We start from the raw sequence: 22,848 nt of genomic DNA, 5'->3' as shown, positions 1-22,848 counted from the left end.
TATCAGCACCGCGCTCTAACCAACTGAGCTATCCAGTCAAAAACGCATGGAGGGCACCAGGATGACAAAGGTTGCCAGAGTTAGCACACACAAGCCGCTTGCCTCAGGCAACATATTTTAATCTGTGGGTATTTTTCCACAACCCATCAGTGCACAGCCCAGTCCTACTAAGAAACCAGTTCTGGCAAGTTTAGTGGAATTTATTCCTGAGTACTGGAAGGGGTGACGCAATAGAGGTGTACAAAACGTTCTTAGCTCCTACAACATACAGTATAGCGATGGTGAGCTGTTTGGATGGCTTTGAAAGAGGATTCTACAAATTAATGGGGATAAGACTATCAACAGCTACTAGCTCTTAAGTTTAATAGTAATGCATTAATGATAACAGCCATGAAAGCTATGTTATGGATTCTTGAGGTGGAGGTGGGCTCTTATTTTTGCTTTTCTGGCACAGACAACTACAGCGCTTGGATTCTCAAAAATATTTATTTCCCCCTTTCCCACACAATTGTTCGAAGCATTGCCAAAAGACACCAAAATATAACAACATACAACATCTGGTTGATCAAGTATAAATATATAAATAAAAACACAGCAGCATTAAAACCGTATTAAAAAGTTCAAAAACGATTGTAAGATAAAGTAGCATGCCTTCCGGAATAGAAATAATTTTCAGCAGCTGTGTAAAAACAGTGTTAGATCTTCCCCAGGAGAGAATTCGACAACTGCGGTGTCGCCAGTGAAACGTTGCTGGGCCTGGTACCTCCCAGTTGAAACTTTCTGTTCTGAACAGAAATGCCTGTGTTCTCTGCTTAGGCATAGAAATGGAAGAGTGAATCTCTTGAAAATGTTCCACACCTTCAAATAATTTATTTTGTACAATGAAATATTAAGATAAATGTGCGTGCACGCGCACGCACACACACACACACAGCCACTCACATTCATCTCTGTCAGTTGTATGATTACCAAATTCAGTCTCTTAGCCAGCCTACGCTAAAGAGTTTTTGAGATACTAAAACACCGACTCTCGAAAGAAGTATGTACACTTGATTACGCTATAGGTGAGTGACCGCTGAGAGTACTATTTCCACCTGAGCTAGAAATCTGAGATTTGGTTTAGTAGTGTCACACCATATGTACGGATGATTTAAATAAATAGAATAAAACACCCCAATTACTAGAAAAACCGATAAGAGGTGCTGTATATCCCCTGCCCTGCCGCCCTGCTAGAATTCCCTTTGCAAAGGTGGGCAGCAGTTCCGCACAGAACAAGGAAAACCACCTGTGCAAAGGAATGCTGGCCTGTTGCCTCCTCATACTTCTGAGTCACGTGGTCCTCTGCCTTCTGAAAAATGCAGCTGCGTTTGCAGATTACAAGCTGGATTTCACCATATGAATAAAGTTTAGGACCCAGCCTATTATGATGCTAATTCAGATTCACTCCAGCGGACAAGGTCTCGAGTTTGGCCCTGTGATTTCTTTCGCCCACTGAAGCAGACAGTTATGGCAGTGGCAGGTCTCTGGCCTTGCTTCTGAGGACCCTCATATACCTGCCTCATTTTACCCTTCGCAACACACCTGTGAGGTAGGTTGAAAGAGGGGGGGGGCTTGTCCAAGGCCAGTCTTAGTGTGTGAGCACCTGGCTGGCCTCTTGGTTCCAATTATGCAGTCTAGGAAAGGAGAGGGGAAATATCCCGAGAAGCAATTGCATCTTGCTATATTCTGCCCCCCTCCGTTTTGCCCAGCATGGCAGGGCACTTAGTGTTATTTTGCAGGGTTGGCATCAGGTGTGATGGGTGTTGTTCCCCCCTCCCCGACAAACCAAAATGCAGTTCCCCTGGATTGTTCTGAGATGGGAACAAAGAACTGTCAGTCTGGTAGCTGGAATGAGTCCACCTCCCCGGACTCTGCTGTGTGGTGGGAGCCAGCAACGCTCTCAGATCATTTCTTGAGTGGGAGGCAGAACCAGAGGCGGACGAGAAGGGGTGCCACCAAGTTTTTCATTCAGCCAGGCTTGGTCTGTTCCGTGTCCAGTTTTGTCCTTTTTTTCTTTGTCTTATTAAACACGGCTGGGTCCTGGAAAAAAAGAGAAGCAGCCTCAGTTTATTTACTCCTATGGCTTCAGGAGATGGGGTTTATGAAGAGTAAGGCAATGGATTGTATCCTAGTCCAGCCCTACTCGCTGAAGTCCATGGATGTGACTAACCTGGGTTCATTGCTTTCAGTGGGTCTACTCTGAGTAGGACTTGGCTGGAAACAATCCAGTGCCTTTCATACTCAAGGTGTGGGGGATCTGGAAAGAATGCCAGGGTGGCTTAGACTGTGAGCTCTTTAGGGGACAGAAAGCAATATTGAAGGGATGCTTTGAGTTAAGGCGATAGGATGGGGTGCAAATGTAGCCCTCTTGAGCAGGGCTACCATCCTTATAAAAGTGACCAGGCAGGCAGAAATTTGGCTGGGGAAGCTTTCCGCACCTCCAGCTTTAACTATTGCAGGAGAGAGAGAGAGAGAGAGAGAGAGAGAGAGAGAGAGAGAGAGAGAGAGAGAGAGAAGGGAAGCAGAGCTCTGCTCTACTGAGAGATGAGCAGCCTTTGCCTTTCCTTCTCATCTGTCAATCAGCGCTAGCCATTGTACTGGGCTATCTGTTTAATGACCAATTTCTCTTCCTGGGGTACTCTGAGAATGGTGGCTATTTGAGCGGAATACGGGGTCTCCTAAAAACTCTAAGCAGCACCCTTAACAACCGACAGTTCCCAGTCTCCTTTGAGGGAAACCATGATGGTTAAAGTGGTGTAACAACACTTTAAATGTCTTGTGCCGATGTCCTCTTGACGATAAGGTGAATCAATGCATTCATGAGTGGCAGGTTACACCCAGAGATTAGTACTGCTTCTGAGACAGGGATGCCTGCCCTGGGATTCTGAATTGTACTGAAAGGTCCCTGTTGATTCTGTGAACTGCCACCCGCCCACCACAAGGATATTCAAGAGGGCTGCTCCTTACTTGGAAGAGGCACCTTCATGCAGGTTTCTGAGTCGTTGGCCACTGGAATAGGAGGCTTCTGCACATCAAAGTAAGCAGACCAGGACAGCTGCATGACCCACTCCTGAAAGCTACTGACTGATGTGTAAACACCTGGACGGACCACAGTCCCACAGCCCTTTCCAAAGCTTGCGATGCCTGCCAAGAACCACGTCCCATTCTCCTTGCAAACCAGAGGCTCACCGGTGCTATCCTAGAGGTCAAAGAATGAAAATCTTAACATAGTGGTCCAACAGGAGCCAAAATACAGAGCATGATGCCATCCAAATCAGGTGTGTGTGTTTTTAGATTTTTACTGGGTATTCTTAATTGGTTTTAATGTAAGTCCCTTTGGGTCACTCGGGGGGGGGGGAGTTAATAACAAACAGAATGAATGAGTGAGTGAGTGAACTGGGGTAGTCAACATGGTGCGCTCCCAATGTTGTTGGACGCGGACTCCCATCTTCCCCAGCCAGCATGGCTAATAGAAATGATGGGAGTTGGAGTTCAGCAACATCTGGATGGCATCATGTTGCCTATCCCTCAGTAAAAGGAAGGAATCAGAAGCAGAAACATGGGATCACATTTCCTAGTCTTCAAAGGGAACACTGCCATGGATGAAAGATGGGTAACAACCTGGGCTCCTAATTTCTGCTCACTGAATAGGAGTCTACCAGGTGGTATTTAAATACGTTGTGTGAAAGGAGGGGGAAATGACAGAAAGCAGTAGTATGTTTCTCAGTGGGACTTCTCAAATATCCAAAAAACAACAACAACCCCAAAACCATTTGGCGCTTCCAAATTTGCAGCTGTGCACAACTAGAGAATAAGCATTTCAGCACCACACCAAGTATGGACAGCTCTGTGGGCTGAAAGATCCTTTACTGGCCAGCTAAATGCTTCCTCATTTTTGTGTGGAGTTTCTACAGGGAAATTCTGCTGTGTGAGCCCTACTGGAAGAAACAATGTTTGGGCAAGGGATGTGAGAGCAAAGCAATGGATTGCCTCCTCTGCTAACCCTATTTGTTGAAGAAATGCCTTAGCGTTATATAGAAACACCGGATTTACTTGGCTGTGTGTTTACGGTATAGCCATGCAACTGTATTTCAGCAGCAATTTCCAACTATTTCGTAAGCTGAGCAACAGAAACACCTCTTAAGATTGATAGCTGGTGAAAGTGTTGTTTTCTTGTTATCCTGAAAATAGAGGCTTTTCTACTGTGATGGCATTTGGCTTCTACGCTGAGGATTATTTTGACAGACATTGTTCCATTAAGTTATACAGTACAGTACAATTTTTTTAAAAAAAAACAATTGATCTGAAATTCTACATTATTTCTTGTTCTGGTATGAAATGGCTTTAAATTATAAGCATTCAGATTTCTTTTTATGAACTGTGCACGCATCTGGAGACAGCAGAAGTGTGTATCAAAGACCTGTTGTGTTGTTGGAAGTTAGAACCCTGCAATTAAAAAAAGAACGAACAACCTGCTTTGGAGACCCTAGTTTAATCCACCTCCTTAGAGGGAGGATGTTGCAACTCATGTGATTACTGCTTGGAAACAGGGTATACATAGGGCTGAATCAGAGTGCTGCAAAACTGCTGCAAAACTGCACGAACTAAGCAGTTCTGCCACAAAGCACCCTGCCATAAAGCACTGCTGCTGGTGACACATGCAGGAAGACACAACAGGGACCATCCTGGCAGGCTGTGCCATGAGCTCAGTGGAAGAGGGAGGTGCTATTTAGTACCCAAAATGTGGGATGATTTGGCTATAACTGACCATATTTCCTCCCCTATCTGTTTCAAGCATCCTTTAAGCACAAGAGGTGGTGATCTCTCCTTACCTGGCAGCGCATGTTGCTTTTACTGGGCGTGGCACACATCATCTGAGAGGTGATGGGGATCTCTTGCCCCACGTCGCTGGTCTTGTTATAGATGCAGTTGCATTCCTTGGGGCCAAGGAGTTTGACCTCCACGCTGCCTGGAAAACTCGAATTGCCATCTAGATAAAGATGGAAAGATCGTGGGTTGGTAAGCTGTGCCAGGGATCCCACCTCCCTAAGACTGCGGCGCTTTCCCCCATCCTTTTAACCCCGGCGGGGTGTTTGTGTGTGGAATCTAAGGCCTAGGGCTCAGAATGCAGCCCTCCAGTCTGCTCTGTCTGCCCCGCAAGGGACTCTCCCACAGGCCATGCCTCCTCACTAGCCCCGCTTTGCATATTCATGCCTGCCTAGAATGTGCACTGGAACTCAGAGGGTGCTTCTTGCCTGCCTGGATGAAGAGTCCAGTGCGATGTGTGAGCGTGTGCAGAAGCAACCCTTCGCCCAGGGGCAAAATAAACATTTGTTCCTCTGCTTGTTTTAGCTTCTGGCCCTGCCCACCACCCACACGTGGCTTCTGGAAGAGAGAGAAGGTGGTCTTTTCTGGCAGGAAAGGATTCCCCACCCATGCAGAGGGCCTTCTTGGTAGTGGCGCCCGCCCTGTGGAACGCCCTCCCATCAGATGTCAAGGAAATAAACAACTATCTGACTTTTAGAAGACGTCTTAGGGCAGCCCTGTTTAGGGAAGCTTTTAATGTTTGATGTTTTATTGCTTTTTTGTTGTTATTTATATTCTGTTGGGAGCCACCCAGAGTGGCTGGGGAAACCCAGCCAGATGGGCGGGGTATAAATAATAATATATTATTATTAGGATAATCATGCTCCTCCCCGACATACCGATTCTCCGTCCGCGGGTCCAGCAGGTAGAGCCAAAGGGGAACTGGTGGTTGGCATACGGGGCACAGATGGCCCGGATTCTGTCATTGAACACCACAGGCTGGGACAGCTTGGCCATCGCAATGTTGTCACCTTCCTTTGCCTCAACATAGGCACCGTGGAGTTCAATCCGCTGGATGGCCCTCTTCTCCTGCCATGTCTGCTTGCCCTCTTCCCGCTGCTCACCCAGCAGCACCTCCCAGCCCTCGGGTTCCTGGTGCCTGGCAAACAAGAGATGGGAGGAATTGAAGCATGCATTTGGGTTGCAGAATTTGCGTTGGCCTTGGTTGGCCTTGATATGTTTTGCACACGCCAAGACAGGTCCAGCAGGCCGCAGTCAGGAATTAGGGGAGCCATGACTCCTGAGCGTAATAATACTACTTAAGTATGGCAGAGCAATTTAGAATGCACGAAGCACTTCACAAATGTTATCTTGTGAATGCTTACAACAGCCTTGTGAGGTAACCCCCCTCACCCGCATGCCACACATGAGATTCAGGAGCTTGCCTAAGGCCACCTCCCCAGCAGAGGAGAGATTTCACCTGGGGATGCCCTGATTCATAATTCTTAGCTGCTACACTGCATCTACATGCCCTCAGTCATTGAGCTCTCAAGACAGACCAAAATACTGTCTATATGACTAAGTGGGATTAACTTCCTGCACTCTGCAGCCAGAATTTGGCATACCTTTTTCCCATTGGGAGGACAGCTGTGTACCTTTAACAGCTGGGCATTGGGCAGAAATTCAACAACTGAAATTGACTGGAGAAAGCTTCACCGGTTGAGATTTTTCTGTCTGTTAACAAAAGATACAGCAGGCATGCCAGCCAAAAAAGGAAGGCCATCAACATCCTGGCTTTCAGGCAGAGAAACCCTTAACTGGATTAATTTATTGTGAAGTCCACTCAGGGTGGTTTATTCCATAGCCTGAATCAACGATGCCAGGTTCCCTGAGTTATTATGTTATAATTGTTTCAGAATGTCTTACCTAAAAGAACGCTAAAGAACATATTGCAGAGAGCAGTCAAAACCAGCAGTGAATATCAAGAAACCCAGCACCCTCTGCTCACTCCATCGTAAGCAGCTCCAGCCATGGGGGAAGCCATGAAGGTTATAGAAGCTGCTGCTGCAGAAGAAGATTCCATCAACAAGAATCCAAGGTAGGCTGGCATGACACAGGATGTCAGATGCCCAGAGACCACCAGGAAAACTTTGCCCATGCAATCTCCACTCACCCAATGAAGCACTGCGCAGAGGTGATGACCCAGTCCTCAGCGACCAAGGTGGCTCCACATTTGTGCTGACCGTTGCGCCGGAGGCTCACGTACCAGGGCCAGAGACCCTCTGCCCCTCCGCCAGGCCTGTCCGCTTTCATCACCCCGCAGCCTGGAAACCGGTGCAGAGGAAAATGTGGTGTCAGAATAACATAAGAAGAATCCTGTCAGATCGGTGGGCCTATTCTATCATAGAATTGTAGAGTTGTAAAGGGCCGCAAGACCAACTCTAGACCAATCCCTGCACTACGGGAATCTTTTGCTCAGCGTGGGGCTCAAACCCACAACCCTGAGATTAAGTGTATCATGCTCTGCCAACTGAGCTACCCCAGTATCAAGCTTCTTATTCTCACGGTGGTCAGCCAGATGCCCAAAGGAAGCTCATATGCATGACCTGAGTGCAACAGCAACTGGTATTCAGAGGCCTACTGCCAAGAAACTTGCATCACCTTCTACAAAGCCACCAAGATGCACAAATGCTCCTTAATAATAATAATAATAATAATAATAATAATAATAATAATAATAATAATTTATTATTTATACTCCACCCATCTGGCTGGGTTTCCCCAGCCACTCTGGGTGATTCCCAACAGAATATTAAAAATAGAATCAAACATTAAAAACTTCCCTAAACAGGGCTGCCTTCAGATGTCTTCTAGAAGTCAGATAGTTGTTTATTTCCTTGACATCTGATGGGAGGGCGTTCCACGGGGAGGGTGCCACTACCGAGAAGGCCCTCTGCCTGGATCCCTGCAACCTCACTTCTCACAGTGAGGGAACCAGCAGAAGACCTTCGGAGGACCTCAGTGTCTGGGCTGAGCAATGGAGGTGGAGATGCTCCTTCAGGTATACTGGGCTGAGGCCGTTTAGGGTTTTAAGGGTCAGCACCAACACTTTGAATTGTGCTCGGAAACGTACTGGGACCCAATGTAGGTCTTTCAGGACCGGTGTTATATGGTCTCGCCAGCCATATAACCCTGTTATAATCTGGATGGGAGCCCAAACCTATCAAGCTACACAAGGGAAGTGGGGATTCTTTTTCCTGCCCACCTGTCTGTCTATTTTTATTGTATACAAGTCACTACATCAAGCCACAAAGAACAAGATCAGTCCAGAAGAGTAACGCTTAGGGGCCCACACACCCCTTGAAAGATCACTGCTCCTAAGCTTTAAGATGGAATCTCTTGAAGATAGGCAAGGAGTCTTCTAGCAGCAGCAAGTAGAAGGTGTTATCTGGAAATCAGCTTTTCAAGCTCCACCCTTCCATGCTCTGGTTCTGCAGCTTCAGTAGCACTTTGAGACATCTACTTGGACCTCTGCCTCATCTTTCTCCTTTTGCACTTCAGCCTGCGCATTTGCTTCTTTCCCCACTTAGCTCTCATGTTGGAGTGGGTGCCCCGGGCTCAGTCCCTGAGAACAGGCAGCAAGGCTGTGGCCGTTGATGCTGTTAGTGGTGGAATGGCTAAAGATGAGTGTGGCCTGTCACAAAAATAGGCTTGCAATTACTCTTCCTGAGCACTGGAGTGGCAATGATGGTTTCAAGAGGCCTGGTCTTTCCTCAACCATGCCTGTCTTAAATCAGAACCCCAGGAGAAACGGTTTGGGCTGAAAGCTTGATATGGGTAGGTTAGGGTTGAAAACAAGGGTTTCCCAAACTTGGGTCTCTAGCTGTTTTTGGGCAACAATTCCCATCATCCCCGGCCACCGGTCCTGCTAGCTGGGCATGATGGGAGTTGTGGTACAAAAACAGCTGGAGACCCAAGTTTGGGAAGCCCTGCTGTAGCCCTTTCAGATGTTGCTAGGCTACAGCTCCCATCATCCCTGACCAGGAGCCACGCTGGCTTGGGCTGGTGGGAATTGGAGTCCCAGCGATACCTGAAGGGCCACAGACTCCCCAACCCATGCTGTGAAGCCATATTTTTGCAGCAATCCTAGGCAAAGACCCATACCTGTGCACATGTACTTGTCGGTGGTATTGGGCCGGGGTTCGGGCTGCTTGGCGAAGGTGGCGTTTTCGACATACTGCTTGATCCAGTCGGCGTAGAAAGCGGTGTCGGTCAGGATGGTGGGGCCAAAGAACTGTTTGCAGCCCATAGAGAAACTCAAGATCCCTGCCTGGAACCAATAGCCATCCTCCATGCAGACCAGAGGGCCACCTGAATCGCCCTGGGGTGGAAAGAGGAGCTTTGTAACATAGGTGTGCATAATGTTTTGTTGCTATGCTGGCTGCTGGTTTCACTACTGAATGGCCCAGGGCAGGGGCGTAGCCAGGATGAAAATCAGGGGGGGGCAAGGGGCGGGGAGCAAGGGGCGGGGCCAAGGGGCGGGGCGGGGCCACATCGGAGCAGCCCGATTTCGGGCTGCTCCGACTCCCTCCTCCCCCTCCACGATCGGAAGGGACGAGGGGGAGCCAGGATCAGCCCGAAATCGGGCTGCTCCGACTCCCTCCTCCCCCTCCGCGATCGGAAGGGACGAGGGGGAGCCAGGATCAGCCCGAAATCGGGCTGCTCCGACTCCCTCCTCCCCCTCCGCGATAGGAAGGGACGAGGGGGAGCCAGGATCAGCCCGAAATCGGGCTGCTCCGACTCCCTCCTCCCCCTCCACGATCGGAAGGGAAGAGGGGGAGCCAGGATCAGCCCGAAATCGGGCTGCTCCGATCCCCTCCTCCCCCTCTGCAATCGCTGGGGCAGGTGGAGGGAAAGCCCCAGAGCCGCGCAAAGCGGTTGCCTGGCTTTCCCTCCGCCCGCCCCACAGCCAGCCGGCTAGAAGGGACGTCTCCCTTCTCCCTTGCTGGCTGTGGGGCGGAGGGAGGGAAAGCCAGCCAAACGCTTTGCGCGGCTCTGGTGCTTTCCCGCCGCCCGCCCCACAGCCAGCCAGGGAGAAGGGAGACGGCACCGGGCGGGCAGTGGGGCAGGCTGGCCAGTGGCCCTGCTTCTAGGGGGGGGCAATTGCCCCCTCCTGCCCCCCCTGCCTACGCCCATGGCCCAGGGTGGTTGGCTGATTTTTTGCCAGTAGCAACTAATGGATAGAGTTGGGCTCCTGATAGTTGGGACCTGGTGTGAGGTGCCACCTCTGCCGCCTTTCAAAAGCATCTCTTTTGCCTTCTCTTGTGTGATCTTTTCTGTGAACCGCCCTGAGACCTCCGGGTATATAAATTCAATCAATCAATCAATAATAAAATTTGTCAATTAGCTGGACATGGCGAAGACAATCACCAGTCTTCACTGCTCTGCCTTCAAAAGGGAAAAATAGAGTTGTATCCAATGCTAAACAGAGTAGACCCATTGAAGCAAATGGACCCATGGTCATTGTGTTCATTCATTTCAATGGTCTACTCTAAGTAAGACTAGCATTGCCTCCAGCCCCACTCAGGTATAAGTCCTGCTCAATTCCATGACATTTACTCACAGATATATGGGGTGGAGGATTGCAATCTAAAACTGGTCGCTCTAACTCTGGCACAATCATACTTGGGAAAATGGGGAATGCATAATGATATTGTACGTGTCAGGGAGAAAGTGCCCAAACTTTTTAGATTTAAGAAGATTCTTTGCATTCTTGACTTGAATCTAACCTGAGTTAGAACCATGGGCTGGAGATCTATTCCTACGCCAAGAAAACCAAATCTTTCAAACAGTATACAGTACATTTACCAAGTGTAGGCTGCAAACCCTAAACATGCCATCCTGGGCGTAAGGCCCACTAAATCAGATGTGCCAACCTGCTGCCCTCCAGACATTGTTGGATCAGCAACAACCAGCATGGCCAATGGGCCAAGGATTATCAGAGTTGGAGCCCAGTGACCCTTATGGAGAGCCACAGGTTCCCCGCCCCTGAAATAATACTTGTTTCTGCATATAAATGCATGGGGATGTGCTGTTGCGCCCATTCTCTTGATGGTTCTGTGTTTTATCTATGCTAGCCAATGTGATGGTGGAGACTTAGACCATGCCCTGTAGCAGCCGCACCCCTTCGCTATTGGAAGCCTTGCTGAGCTGCCAGGTGGCTTCTGATGTCTTGCCAGGCATTGTTCACATGTGCTCCTATTGGCATGTCTGTAAGGGCTATGAACTTGCTTTAAACACAAAGCATTTAGGCCTGATCTGGCAAGGCAGGGCCTATCTTGTTGGGAAGCACAGGTCCACCCACATCCTTCCTTTGACAGTTTCACTCATCTTTTGCTGACCTTGCAAGGACCCCTCTTGCGGTCAGGAGTCATGGCACAGACCATGCCAGGCCGAGCTGGGCTGACGATCCTCCTGTTGCGTAGGTTGCTGTAGATGCAGTTGCAGGTGTCACTGGTCAGCAGGTCTACGGTCATCTCCTGGAGGTTCATGGGTTTTGGCAGGGTGACTGGAGGGGAGCAAGGGGCGCAGTTAGAATATTATTAGCTGGTCCCAGGCAGCTGGGCAGAAGATGCTTGGAGCAAGCCCTGATCATGTTGGTTGGCCCCTAATCACACACACACTGCCAAAGATCTGATGATCTTATACTGAGGCAGACCACGGGTCCATCTGTCTCAGTATTGTCCACGCTGACTGGCAGCAGCTGTCCAGGGTTTCTCCCAGGGGACATTCCCAGCCCTACTGGGAGATGTCATAGATTGAACCTTAGGACCGTTTGCATGTGAAGCAGATACTCTGCTGCTGAACTATGGCCCTTCCCGTAAGGCCAGGTGAAGCCAGCACCTGAATTATGAATGTAAAAAAATTCCCTGCCCTATGTAGAACCCTTAGTCCACCTAGGCTAGTATTGCCTCCTCTGACTGGTAGTGGCTCTCAGCATGGGCCCATTTCCATCACCAGGCAGTCTAGGGATGGAAGAATCTGTCATTTCTCCTTTCTCTCAGCTTCTTATTTCCACAGACTTAAATTCACTTTGCTACTTTTCTGCAGCAATTTGTGGATTTTTCCCTTTTAAAAATTCTCCCGAAAACTCTTCAGCATCTCAGTGTGAATTTATCTTAACACACACATTTTTGCATGCAGTTTTGTCTAATATTTTGCAAGCAATTTCTCCTAACGTCATGCACTTTTGCATGTTCTTTTCACCAATATATCCCTGTTTTATCGCACACTTTCCCCCCGAACACACGCATTTCGGTAAAGGTTCCATGGTTGCACAACCACATTGCAAAGTCTGGATAAGCACACGTTTCAAAAGATGGCTGCAGTTTCGGTTCCCGTACTGTTTCGGAAAGTGTGGATTTGATAGACTGGGCCTCACATGTGAGCTGAATCGAACTCTTTCTCCCAGGCCTACCTGCTGCCTGATCCTTTTAAGCAGAGCTGGCAGGGGGCAGGGGCCGAACCTGGAACCTTCTGCACCCATAGCTCAAGCAAGACCCACATGTTCCTCCCCCTCTGACCTCCCCGTTCCTCACTCACCATTACTGGCAATTTCTCCCCAGCCGCTCAGCCAGCACTGCGTCCCAAAGGCAAAGCGGTGGTTGGCATAAGGCAGGCAGATGGGAGCGATGTCCCGGCCATAGCTCACAGGCTCGCTGAGACGCACCAGCGCGATGTCGTCGCCTTGGTCGAAATTGACGTAGTCCTTGTGAGGGATGATGTCAGAAACGTTGCGCACCAGCCCCCTTTGAGACCTGCCTGCCAGTCTCACACGGCCCAGCACCACTTTCCAGTCGGATGCGCAGATTTTGATTCCCAGCCTGGAGGAGAAGAGAAAGGACCGTGTTTGAGAATCTATTGCAGCAGACTCTTGAATCTGCAGAAGGGGTGCATGGGCCCCTCACCTGCTTTGTTCACGAGCTGATGCGATGACCCCCTTCCTACCCGCCAGTCTCTTTTCGTCTCAACTTCTGCCGTGTGTTGTAACTTGGAAGCTCCAGCAGAGGTTTAAACCTCACCTCAGCTGCAAGTCAATAAGGGAAGTGCCATGGCTCAGAGGCAGAACACAGGGGCTGCATGCAAAAGGGCTCAGGTTTAATCCTCGCCATTTCCAGGTAATGTCTGGAAAAGATTCCCTGGCTGAAACCTTTGGGAGAGGTGCTGGAACTCACCACAAACACCTCCTTAGTTCTCTTATAATGGCAATGGTGCCCACCTGAGGTGTGCTGGAACTGAGCTCCGGCTGGAAAAAAAGCCCTGCTTCTTACTTTCCTTAATAAGGTAGCCTCAGCAATCCCCCTCTCTCTGTTTCAGCTTCCTATCCCTGTTGTGGGGATATAACTTTATTTTTCTTATTTATTTATTTTTTTATTTATACATACATACATACCCCGCCCACCTGGCTGGGTTTTCCCCGCCACTCTGGGCGGCTTCCAACAAATACCAAAATACATTAAAGTATCACAGATTAAAAACTGCGGAAGCAGGGGTTACATATGTGTATGACCCCTGTTCTGCAGATCGCTTACAAACGCTAAGTTAAAAAACTGAAGAAGACCAAACCGAAACAGGAGGATTACCTTGGATCACTGTCTCGCATGTTGTTATATTTTGCAAAGAAAAAAACAGATATATTTCGCCCGTGGAATTGGTCGACGTGTTGCCTCCTTTTTGTTGGTATTTTACCCCAGTCACCAGTCTAGCTGCCGCATCTGGATTAATTGCAGTTTCCGGGTCACCTTCAAAGATAGCCCCACGTAGAGCACATTGCAGTAGTCCAAGCGGGAGGTAACTAGAGCATGCACCACTCTGGTGAGATAGTCTGCGGGCAGGTAGGGTCTCAGCCTGCATACCAGATGGAGCTGGTAGACAGCTGCCCTGGACACAGAATTAACCTGTGCCTCCATGTGTCCAAAATGACTCCCAGGCTGCGCACCTGGTCCTTCAAGGGCACAGTTATCCCATTCAGGACCAGGAAGTCCCCCACGCCCCCACGCCCCCTGTCCCCAAAAAACATTACTTCTGTCTTGTCAGGATTCAACCTCAATCTGTTAGCCACCACCCATCCTCCAATCGCCTTAAATGTGTTTGTATGTAGCAAAAACCTCGCTTTGGATACGGTAGCTTAAAATCACAGAAAGCACTGATAATGAAGACAGATCTATAAATATTAGGGTTGCCGTGTTTTGTCAATCAGTTTGTTTAATAGGCTAAAACTGTGGGTGTTTTTTTTTAAAAAAAGAATTCTGCAGGGTGTTTCAATAGAGGCACTTTTTTATTCAATCAAAACATTTTTGTTTTGTTTGTTTTCTAACAACCTTGGATCCCGTACGCCTGGCGACTCAAACGTTTTGGCTCCCAAACGCCACAAACCCGGAAGTGAGTGTTCCAGTTTGCCAATGTTCTTTGGAACCTGAAAGTCTGACGCAGCTTCTGTAGCTTCCAGTGGAGCACAAGAAGCTCCTGCAGCCAATTGGAAGCCATGCCTTGGTTGTCGAAAGTTTTCGGAAGTCAGACAGACTTCCGGAACAGATTCCGTGCGACAACCAAGGTGCGACTGTACTTGGAAAAATTGCAGGTGATTACAGACTCCTCCAATGGGAGACAGAAGAGTGAAAATGCATCTTCAGAGAAGATGCTGGGTGCCTTTTAGGATGCAATTCCTGAGGGTACCAAGAGGGGGCATTCCATCTTGACTTACTCAAAGAAGCAGTGGGCAGCAGTCAGGACCCATCTCTCATTAATGAGGCTTCCGCCGCAAAAGTGCTCTCCACGGTACTGGAGGCTGACTTGCCACGGCCACTCGCCACGCTGGGCATTCAGTCCACCTGCTATCCGGATAACGGGCCTTTGAATGCCACAGTTTAGTGCTGGGGGGAAAAGCAGAGAGCAAAGTGACTCACACACACCCTATAGAAATACCTGTCGTGACAGCAGATCTATAGCTACAGACTCACAATGCAACCCTATGCATGAATTAGCCAGAGGTAAGTCCCACTGCATTAAGTGAAGTTCGCTCCTTAGTAAGAGCGTTTAGAATAGCAGTTTTAAGAGGATCTCATAGCCATAGGAATGATGTTAATGTGAAGATTCCATGACGAAGAATCAGCCCTCCCCCCACTTCCCAAACAACAGTTCCTAGGGTTCTTTTGGAGAATCTGCTAACTGAAAGTGGTACAAGTTTGCATGCCAGATTTGCCCTTTTGTGCATCAGTTATCCATCTTTTTCACAAAGCCATTGGTCTAACCAACAAGGACTGTCCTAACCCCCTTAGTCAACATCCTGACTGGTTATGAAGTCACACATAAATGTGACTCCCTTTGCTTAGATTCATCTCTTGTGAATCATTTAAGATATTTTCAGCCCATTATGTAATCAAATTGCCAGATAAGAACAACAAGTTTCATCTCTCCAGAGCTGCTGATTGTAAGCTCCTTGGGGCAACCAGCTGTTGACTTTCCTTTCTTCTGAGACTCTAAAAAACACATTTTTAACAGGGCCAACCAACAGTAATATTATCCAGGCTACGATGTTTCACTAAGGAGGATTTTAAAAGAAATAAAATAAAAAAGAACAGAACGGAATAAGGAAAAGCTCCAAGTTCAGGGCACATACCTTGGGCAGATGATCCTTGCTGAAGACCTGGTGGAAATAGAAAAATGGTTGAGTTTTTTTTAATGTTTCCCCCCTCCGGTTCATCAGTGTCCATTACGCAAAGCCAGCGAGAATGCAGAGCAGCCTTCGCAAATTTGGTGATTTCCAGATGTTTCAGTTTGCAATTCCCACCAGAACCAGCTAGCACAGCTGATGAGGAATATGGGAGTTGTAATCCAAAACTCTGGGAGGGTACCAGGTCAGTGAAGGCTGGCGTGGAGAGACACAGACTGCAGAAGCACCAGATCACCTTGGGAATAGGACAGCAGACTAAAAACACCAAACCTCAGTCCACTTAGCTATGCCCATTTGATCACTTACTGGCAGCTGAGTGAGTGAGTTTATTCCAACGGCCATCAAGGCAACATGAATGCTGATAAGCCACAAGGTCCACTCATCTGTTAGCCAGCCGTCAGAAGGGCTACACATTTTTGCAACTGTCCGTTTCCAGTATCTTGCAATGTTAGCAGATGGGCTGCAATTTCACAAGACTGATTCCGCAAGAGGGGACTTCCCGACCTTTCCTGAAACATCCATGGAGGTACTGACTCTTCGCTTTGGCTTTCCGATCCTTCAGCTGCCCTCTTTAGTGGCATGCATGTTAATTAAGAGGTATGCACCCCTCTTTACAAAGTACAGTTTTCTGTCTGGAAGGGCTACCAGAGGACTATCCCCTCTTGGAAGGTGCCCTCTGATTGAGGGCTGTCCAGTCCAAGTCTGCTTTAAAGACAAGGAACCATCAAAAGGGAGATCAGGAGCCTTGAAGTTGCCCATCAACAGTTAAGAACACCTGGTCACCAGGCTGAGCAAGCACACAAGACGTATCTATCACCAAGATGCAACGAGTAATTATTTCTAAACGTGCATACAAATTACCACATGCAAATTCAATACAAATTGGTTCCCCCCCCCCTTTTAGCACAAAGCATAACTGGCCTCTAACAGCCACAAATGCTTAGCAACATTTGTCTCCATCCATTGTTTTGCCACCCTGCTCCCTTAACATCTCAGCCACTACTGAGCTTCTTTCTGCACATGGGCCCACCTAGCCAGGCTGAAGCTCTCAAGGAACTTGTGACTCTTCGGGTATTGCAGGACTCCAGCTCCCTCCATCTCTGACCATTGGCCATGCTGGCTGTGGCTGATGGGACCTGGGAGTCCAGCCACACACCTGGAGGGCCACAGGCTCCCCATCCCTGCTTATAAATTCTTCCAGGCCTGGTAGGACCTGCATGAGGGTTTCCACCACAGCTTCCTTTTAACGCTTTGCTACGTCAATGGTGGGAACAGTCCTAGAAATGAGTGACAGTCCATGCAGTCCAAAGCTGCTGAAGATCCAGGAGACCGTGGTTGATGGGATTATATGACAGTCTTTATCTCATTCCCAGTGCACTGTCTCCTGGCCCTTCATGAGTCAGATGCACTCTCATAAGAGAAAGCAAAGCTCTCTAGCAAGCAGTGACTCAGCCAGCGCCTATCGCCCAGGGTCAGTTTCCTGGAGCAACACTGTGCCTGGTTGAAAATTTCCCCCAGGAAAGAGGAAACGGCAATCTCCCTCCAAATTTGAATGGGCAGTGTTTGTTTGTATAGTTTGCCACATAACACAAGGTCAACATCCTTCACCAAGATTAGGACCACTTCCTGGTTTTTTAACCCAGGCTGGTTGACGCATGTAGTTAAACGAGATCTGATATGGTACAGTGGATTGATCTTTGCTTGTGAGGAGCTGGGGTCAGGCGTATTTTAAAATACTTTCCCATATGCCTTTGTTTTTAAAGCAAAACCCTCCATGCTGGTTAAAATCTAGCGACTGAGGGACATAGCTGTCAAGTTCTCCCCCTTTTTAAAGAGAATTTCCCTTATGCTGAATAGGCTTCCTCGCAAGAAAAGGGAAAATTTGACAGCTATGCTGAGGGAGGCAGGTTCCATCTAGCCTACCGCACACCCTGCTATGCTTGATTTCCCTTTGCAGGGCGTTTGGATTTATTTATTTATTTTTTAACTATTTCCCCTATCTAGAACTTCAAGTGGCACCTTTTTTCGCTCCCTCCAGACTGCCACTATTTTGCAGGAGGGAATCAAGTGCATCCTGGAGCTTTAGGTTTGACGATTCCAGAAGTGAAAGGTCTCCCTTGACTTAGCCCAGGCTTCCTCAACCTCGGCCCTCCAGATGTTTTGAGACTGCAATTCCCAGCATCCCTGACCACTGGTCCTGCTAGCTAGGGATCATGGGAGTCGTAGGCCAAAAACATCTGGAGGGCCGAGGGTTGAGGAAGCCTGACTTAACCTATCTCTATGACACACTTAAAAACAACAACACACACAACAGTGATGGGAAAATGCACTGACAAGTGTGGGATCAATGGTTGATTAATGGGAAGATGCACAAGCAAATAACGATGAATGCCAATTTTGTGCGAATGTTTCTCAATTTTATTTAAATTTTGCTGGCAAGGGATGAACTGAACTGGATCTGAGCAGGCCAGGGGGGACCGCCCAAGAGTGAGGTAAACAACGCTTCTCCTCTGCCGAATTGTTTTGTACAGCTGTGTGCCAAGCATTTCCTTGGAATGAAGGAGGGAAGGGACAAGGAAAGAAAGGAAGGAAGCCGCCCTGTTCCTTATCACAACAATTTGGAACACAGCTATTTATAATGTACCAGCTTATCATAATTAGCTTTTGCACAAGAGGCCAGACTGTTGGCGCCTTTAGCCCCGCCTCAGTTGTCATTCTGTTCTTGGGAACTGGGATTGCTACAAGAGCCCAGTGACTTCAGAGGAACACTTTGATCCACCACAGAAATCAAGGGGATCAAGGAACGATTTCTCTATGCACACACACCATACATCTAAAGCATGCCCACAAAAGAATCGTGGGAATTGTAGTTTATCCCCATAGAGCTGTAACTCCCAGGACCCTGAACAAAATACCGTTCCCAGGACTCTTTTTTGGGGGGGGGGAAGTAATGCACTTTAAATGTATGGTGCACAGCGGATCTGGGGGCCAGGGCAAAAGACCTGGGGCTCAGCCCTCCTGGGCGGTTAATCCCCAACAATGTCCCTGCTCTCTGTGCAAAGCAACCTTTGACTTTGGAGCTGAAATATTAAAATACAGAAAGCCCTTTTAGTCTGATACCAGATTTGGGTGGAGAATGATGATATGGAAGTGTTCAGGGATGGTCCTTTTTACTCTTAGCTGCAGGTTTGACCTCTGGAATTTAAAAACAGGTTATACAGCTAGCAAACTGTGTGTGTCTCTCTCTCTGTGTGTGTTTGAGATCCTTCTTGGTTACCTGACCTTTCCCAGGGAGAAAGGCTGGACTCTCTTTAAAAAAAACTGGGTTGACCACATTATTTTGGCACAAATGTTATCTACTTGGGTTTGTTCTCATCTTCAGACATTTTCCAACAAATAGCTTCTGGGGGCTTTGCGGGGTAAAGGAAAACCTCATGCAGAGAAAGAGGAGCCTGGATGACCAGCCTTGCATCAACTGACCTGGATGAGCTTGAGATCTTGTTTTTCCCGGCATGGGTTCTGTGGTTTTAATGTCTCCAAGGCAGGGCAACATTCAAGAGGGAACGAACTTCCCCAACACAGCATCTCTCTGTGCAGGGAGATGTTGAACATGCCCATGACGCAGCTTTTAAAGGCATAGTGCGGCCACCCCAACAGTATCAATAGCCAGGAATGAAAAACCTGTGGCCCTCCGACAACGGCTAGAAAGGATGCAGGTTCATCGTCTGCAATTGCCAGGCCAAAATGAGGTGGGGTGGGAGATTCTATCTTGTCTTCCTATATACCCAACGATCCAACTAATGAACTAGTCCTTAGTTACAGGTAGGTAGCCGTGTTGGTCTGACGTAGTCGAAACAAAAAATAAAAATAAAAAATAAAAAAAATAAAAAATTCCTTCCAGTAGCACCTTAGAGACCAACCTATGACAAACTGGGACCCAGGTGGCGCTGTGGGTTAAACCACTGAGCCTAGGGCTTGCTGATCAGAAGGTCAGCAGTTCGAATCCCTGTGACGGGGTGAGCTCCCGTTGCTTGGTCCCAGCTCCTGCCAACCTAGCAGTTCGAAAGCACGTCAAAATGCAAGTAGATAAATAGGAACCGCTACAGCGGGAAGGTAAACGGCGTTTTTGTGTGAGCTGCTCTGGTTTGTCGGAAGCGGCTTTGTCATGCTGGCCACATGACCTGGAAGCTATACGCCGGCTCCCTCGGCCAATAATGCGAGATGAGTGTGCAACCCTAGAGTCGGTCACAACTGGACCTAATGGTCAGGGGTCCCTTTAAGGTGCTACTGGAAGGATTTTTATTTTTATTTTTGTTTCAACTAGTCCTTAGTCACACTGAGATCCCACTGAGATCAATGTGAGAAGTTGGTCGTGATTTTAATCTTTTGTTGGAAGTTGCCCAGAGTGGCTGGGGAAACCCAGCCAGATGGGCAGGGTATAAATATAATAGTAGTGGTAGTAGTAGTAGTAGTAGTAGTAACCGAATGGCCATCCTTGACCAAAGGAGCTTCAAAGGGGAAACTCCAGCAGGAAACTGCTGAATTGCAATTTATCCACAAGTTCGATCCTATTTGTGCCTCAGTAGAGGCAATAGTTCCCTGTCCTACTACAGATGTTAAATTGCTTAGTAATGCAAAGATGGCAGTGTTGTCACCAGTTACAACTCTTAAGAAGGATAGCTGTGCTTATTTCATGTACATTTTAGCTCTAGCTGACATATTTCACAGGCTGTGTCCTTTTTTGCACTCCATTGCCATTCAACTCCTGTTTCTGCACCCCCATGTTTTACGCCCTTATGTGTATCAATTTTCATGGTCCTCAGCTATCTAACAGACTCTGACATATTTTGTTTTTCGCTGAGGATTACAGTTCATGCCTCTGTTGAAGTCAGGCCTAGCTCATGAAAGCTTACAATTCTTTTATTTTTATTTAATTGGTATCCTGCCCTGCATCCAAAGATCTCAGGGTGGTTCACAGCAATAAGCAATAACTAAAAAGATGCTAGGGATGTGGGTGGCGCTGTGGGTTAAACCACAGAGCCTAGGGCTTGCCGATCAGAAGGTCGGCGGTTCGAATCCCCGTGATGGGGTGAGCTCCCATTGTTCAGTCCCAGCTCCTGCCAACCTAGTAGTTCGAAAGCACATCAAAGTGCAAGTAGATAAATAGGTACCGCTACAGTGGGAAGGTAAACGGCGTTTCCGTGCGCTGCTCTGGTTCGTCAGAAGCAGCTTAGTCATGCTGGCCACATGACCTGGAAGCTGTATGCTGGCTCTCTTGGCCAATAAAGTGAGATGAGCGCCGCAACCCCAGAGTTGTCCGCAACTGGACCTAATGGTCAGGGGTCCCTTTACCTTAAAAATATGCTTAGTTGCTTTAAACTTCTGTCACTTTCAGTGGCATCTCACCCCTAATGTCTGGAACTAGGGCAGCAGTCCCTGCCCAAATTGAAAACTGCAGTCCCCCCCCCCCAATCACTGTGCCTCCATGCTAGAAAAAGCTTTATTGGCCAAATCGCTTCATTTCAGGCAAAGCAGCTCTGACTAGTGGCTTGTTGTAAATATTGCCACCAGTTGCTTAGATGCCAGCACTTTGGCGGAAAGGCAAGCAATATAAAGCTGCTGCACAGCTGTGACAAGGAGCAGGAGATCAGTCACAATAAGGGGAAGGGAAAATGCAATGCAACCTTCCACCAACCCCCAATCTTTGTCTTCCTGAGCCCTTTGCCTTAAGTTCATCTACGTATCAGAGGAGGGGAAAGATCCTCACCACCACAACCACCACAACCACCATCACCGCTACCATTGCCCCACTTATGTTGCAACACAGTGAATGGAGGAAGTCTTTCCTTCCTCAAAACCTCTGCAGAGTTGCCAATTATTATTATTTTTCCGTAAAAATAACTCCTCTCCACGCCTTGTGCCATTAGCAGCAGATTGATCGACAGCAGCGGTGAGGGAATCATTTCCAGCCCAAGGGCCACATTCCCTCGCTGGCAGCCTTCCAAGGGCCGCAGGCAGGCGATTACTTTTGTACAGTAGGGTCCATCCTCTACCCAAGCAAAAATCATTTAAGGAAGGCACACCGCAGGGCTGGGGAGAGGTGTAGCCAGCCAAGAGGTGGCCCAAGGGCCACATGGAGAGGTCTGGAGGGCCGCATTCCCCCCCGTCTAAGTCTCTCCCCTCCTGATCTGTAGTATGGTTAGCAAATCTGTAGCCCTCAAGGCATTGTGCTCCAGTTCTCGTCAGCTCCAGCCAGCGTGGGCCAAATGTCTCTTGCCAGCCACCTTAGGTATTGTATCCGCTTACCCGCCCATCCATTCATCTTGCCTATATCTTGCCCATCATCTGCCTGCCTATTTCCAGGAGGGCAGCTCTTCTCTTCTCTTGCCAGGCTTGCAGCAAAAACAACAGGACGTCTCGTGACACTGAAAGTGCTTAAGGGTTTATTGTGGGAGCAGCTATTTCTGGGACTACTGCCCACTTTCAGCCAGCTGGTTTGCATCCTGGTTTGGGTTCCCGGGCTGAGCATCCTTCCCTGTGGTGCCCTGCTGCCCCTTTTATCCCTCCCGTCCTCGGAGGCACTTATCCTTCCACCCCATCCCGCCCACGCCATCAAGCCTGCCTATGTGCCCATCTGTGTGCATCATTCCGTTCTCACCCAACTCTCGGCTGCGCATGCAAGAGGCCGTGCCCAGGAACTCACCCATCAGGACCAACAGCAAAAGCAGCCCAGCACTGGCAGAGCTTCTTGTCTGTCCTCTCATCTTTGCAGATCTTCTCTTTGTATCTGCCCGCTCCCTGCACGTTCTGGGATTTATATGCGCCATGGGGCCCTTGCAGGAGGAGGCAGTCTGGGTCTCCCCGCCCCACCACACCTCATTAGTCTTGCACAATGTGGCATTTCTCTGCGTGTGTAAGAAGCACATTTAGTCATCTTTATTTCCCTGGAACTCGGTATGCTTTTTAGCAGCGTATTGATAGCACTGGTCTTGCTGACCTGACAGAAAGAGGAAAACAAACTGATGACAGTCTCAGTGGCTAAATGGTGCTTTGGCAAGAGATAGGTTTCTTTTTTCACATGGAAAAGGATAAGGCACTAACATGAGAAGCATTACTGACATGCATTGTCAGCTTATCGTAATAATCAGTCATTATTATTAGAATCGATCATTGATAGCAACAATAATGAATGTTTGTTAAATTCAGTGGTACGGCAACAACAAAACCACCATCAACCATTGTTGTTGTTGTTCTTACTATAAATTCCCAGA

The 22,848-nt window shown here is 48.2% G+C and overlaps 1 protein-coding gene across 1 annotated transcript; it reads right to left on the bottom strand.

Annotated features, from left to right (window-relative positions):
- Nucleotides 1-467: 467 nt before the first annotated feature.
- On the bottom strand, nt 468-22,503 carry PRSS53 (serine protease 53). The gene is made up of 11 exons (XM_035135252.3): nt 22,281-22,503; nt 15,524-15,550; nt 14,609-14,777; nt 12,448-12,728; nt 11,247-11,413; nt 9,010-9,226; nt 7,019-7,169; nt 5,745-6,004; nt 4,872-5,029; nt 3,007-3,238; nt 468-2,079 (listed from the first exon to the last, which is right to left on the bottom strand). The coding sequence occupies exons 1-11, from the start codon at nt 22,501-22,503 to the stop codon at nt 2,063-2,065; spliced, it is 1,902 nt and encodes a 633-aa protein (XP_034991143.2). The 3' UTR covers nt 468-2,062.
- Nucleotides 22,504-22,848: the final 345 nt, after the last annotated feature.

Source organism: Zootoca vivipara, chromosome 12, assembly GCF_965207765.1.
Source record: "Zootoca vivipara chromosome 12, rZooViv2.hap1.1, whole genome shotgun sequence".
NCBI classification, from domain to species: domain Eukaryota; kingdom Metazoa; phylum Chordata; class Lepidosauria; order Squamata; family Lacertidae; genus Zootoca; species Zootoca vivipara.
Note: the sequence above shows the minus strand (reverse complement) of the source record. Positions and strands in the feature narration are given on the sequence as shown.

What these genes read in the sequence shown, in the direction of transcription:
- PRSS53 (XM_035135252.3), bottom strand. Translation starts at nt 22,503, where the DNA reads ATGTGCTTCTTACACACGCAGAGAAATGCCACATTGTGCAAGACTAAT. An exon ending in GCAAGGATCATCTGCCCAAG is followed by an intron (nt 14,778 to 15,523) that starts GTATGTGCCCTG and finishes TTTTCCCCCCAG; the next exon opens with CACTAAACTGTGGCATTCAA. An exon ending in AAAGCAACATGCGCTGCCAG is followed by an intron (nt 3,239 to 4,871) that starts GTAAGGAGAGAT and finishes TTTGACCTCTAG; the next exon opens with GATAGCACCGGTGAGCCTCT.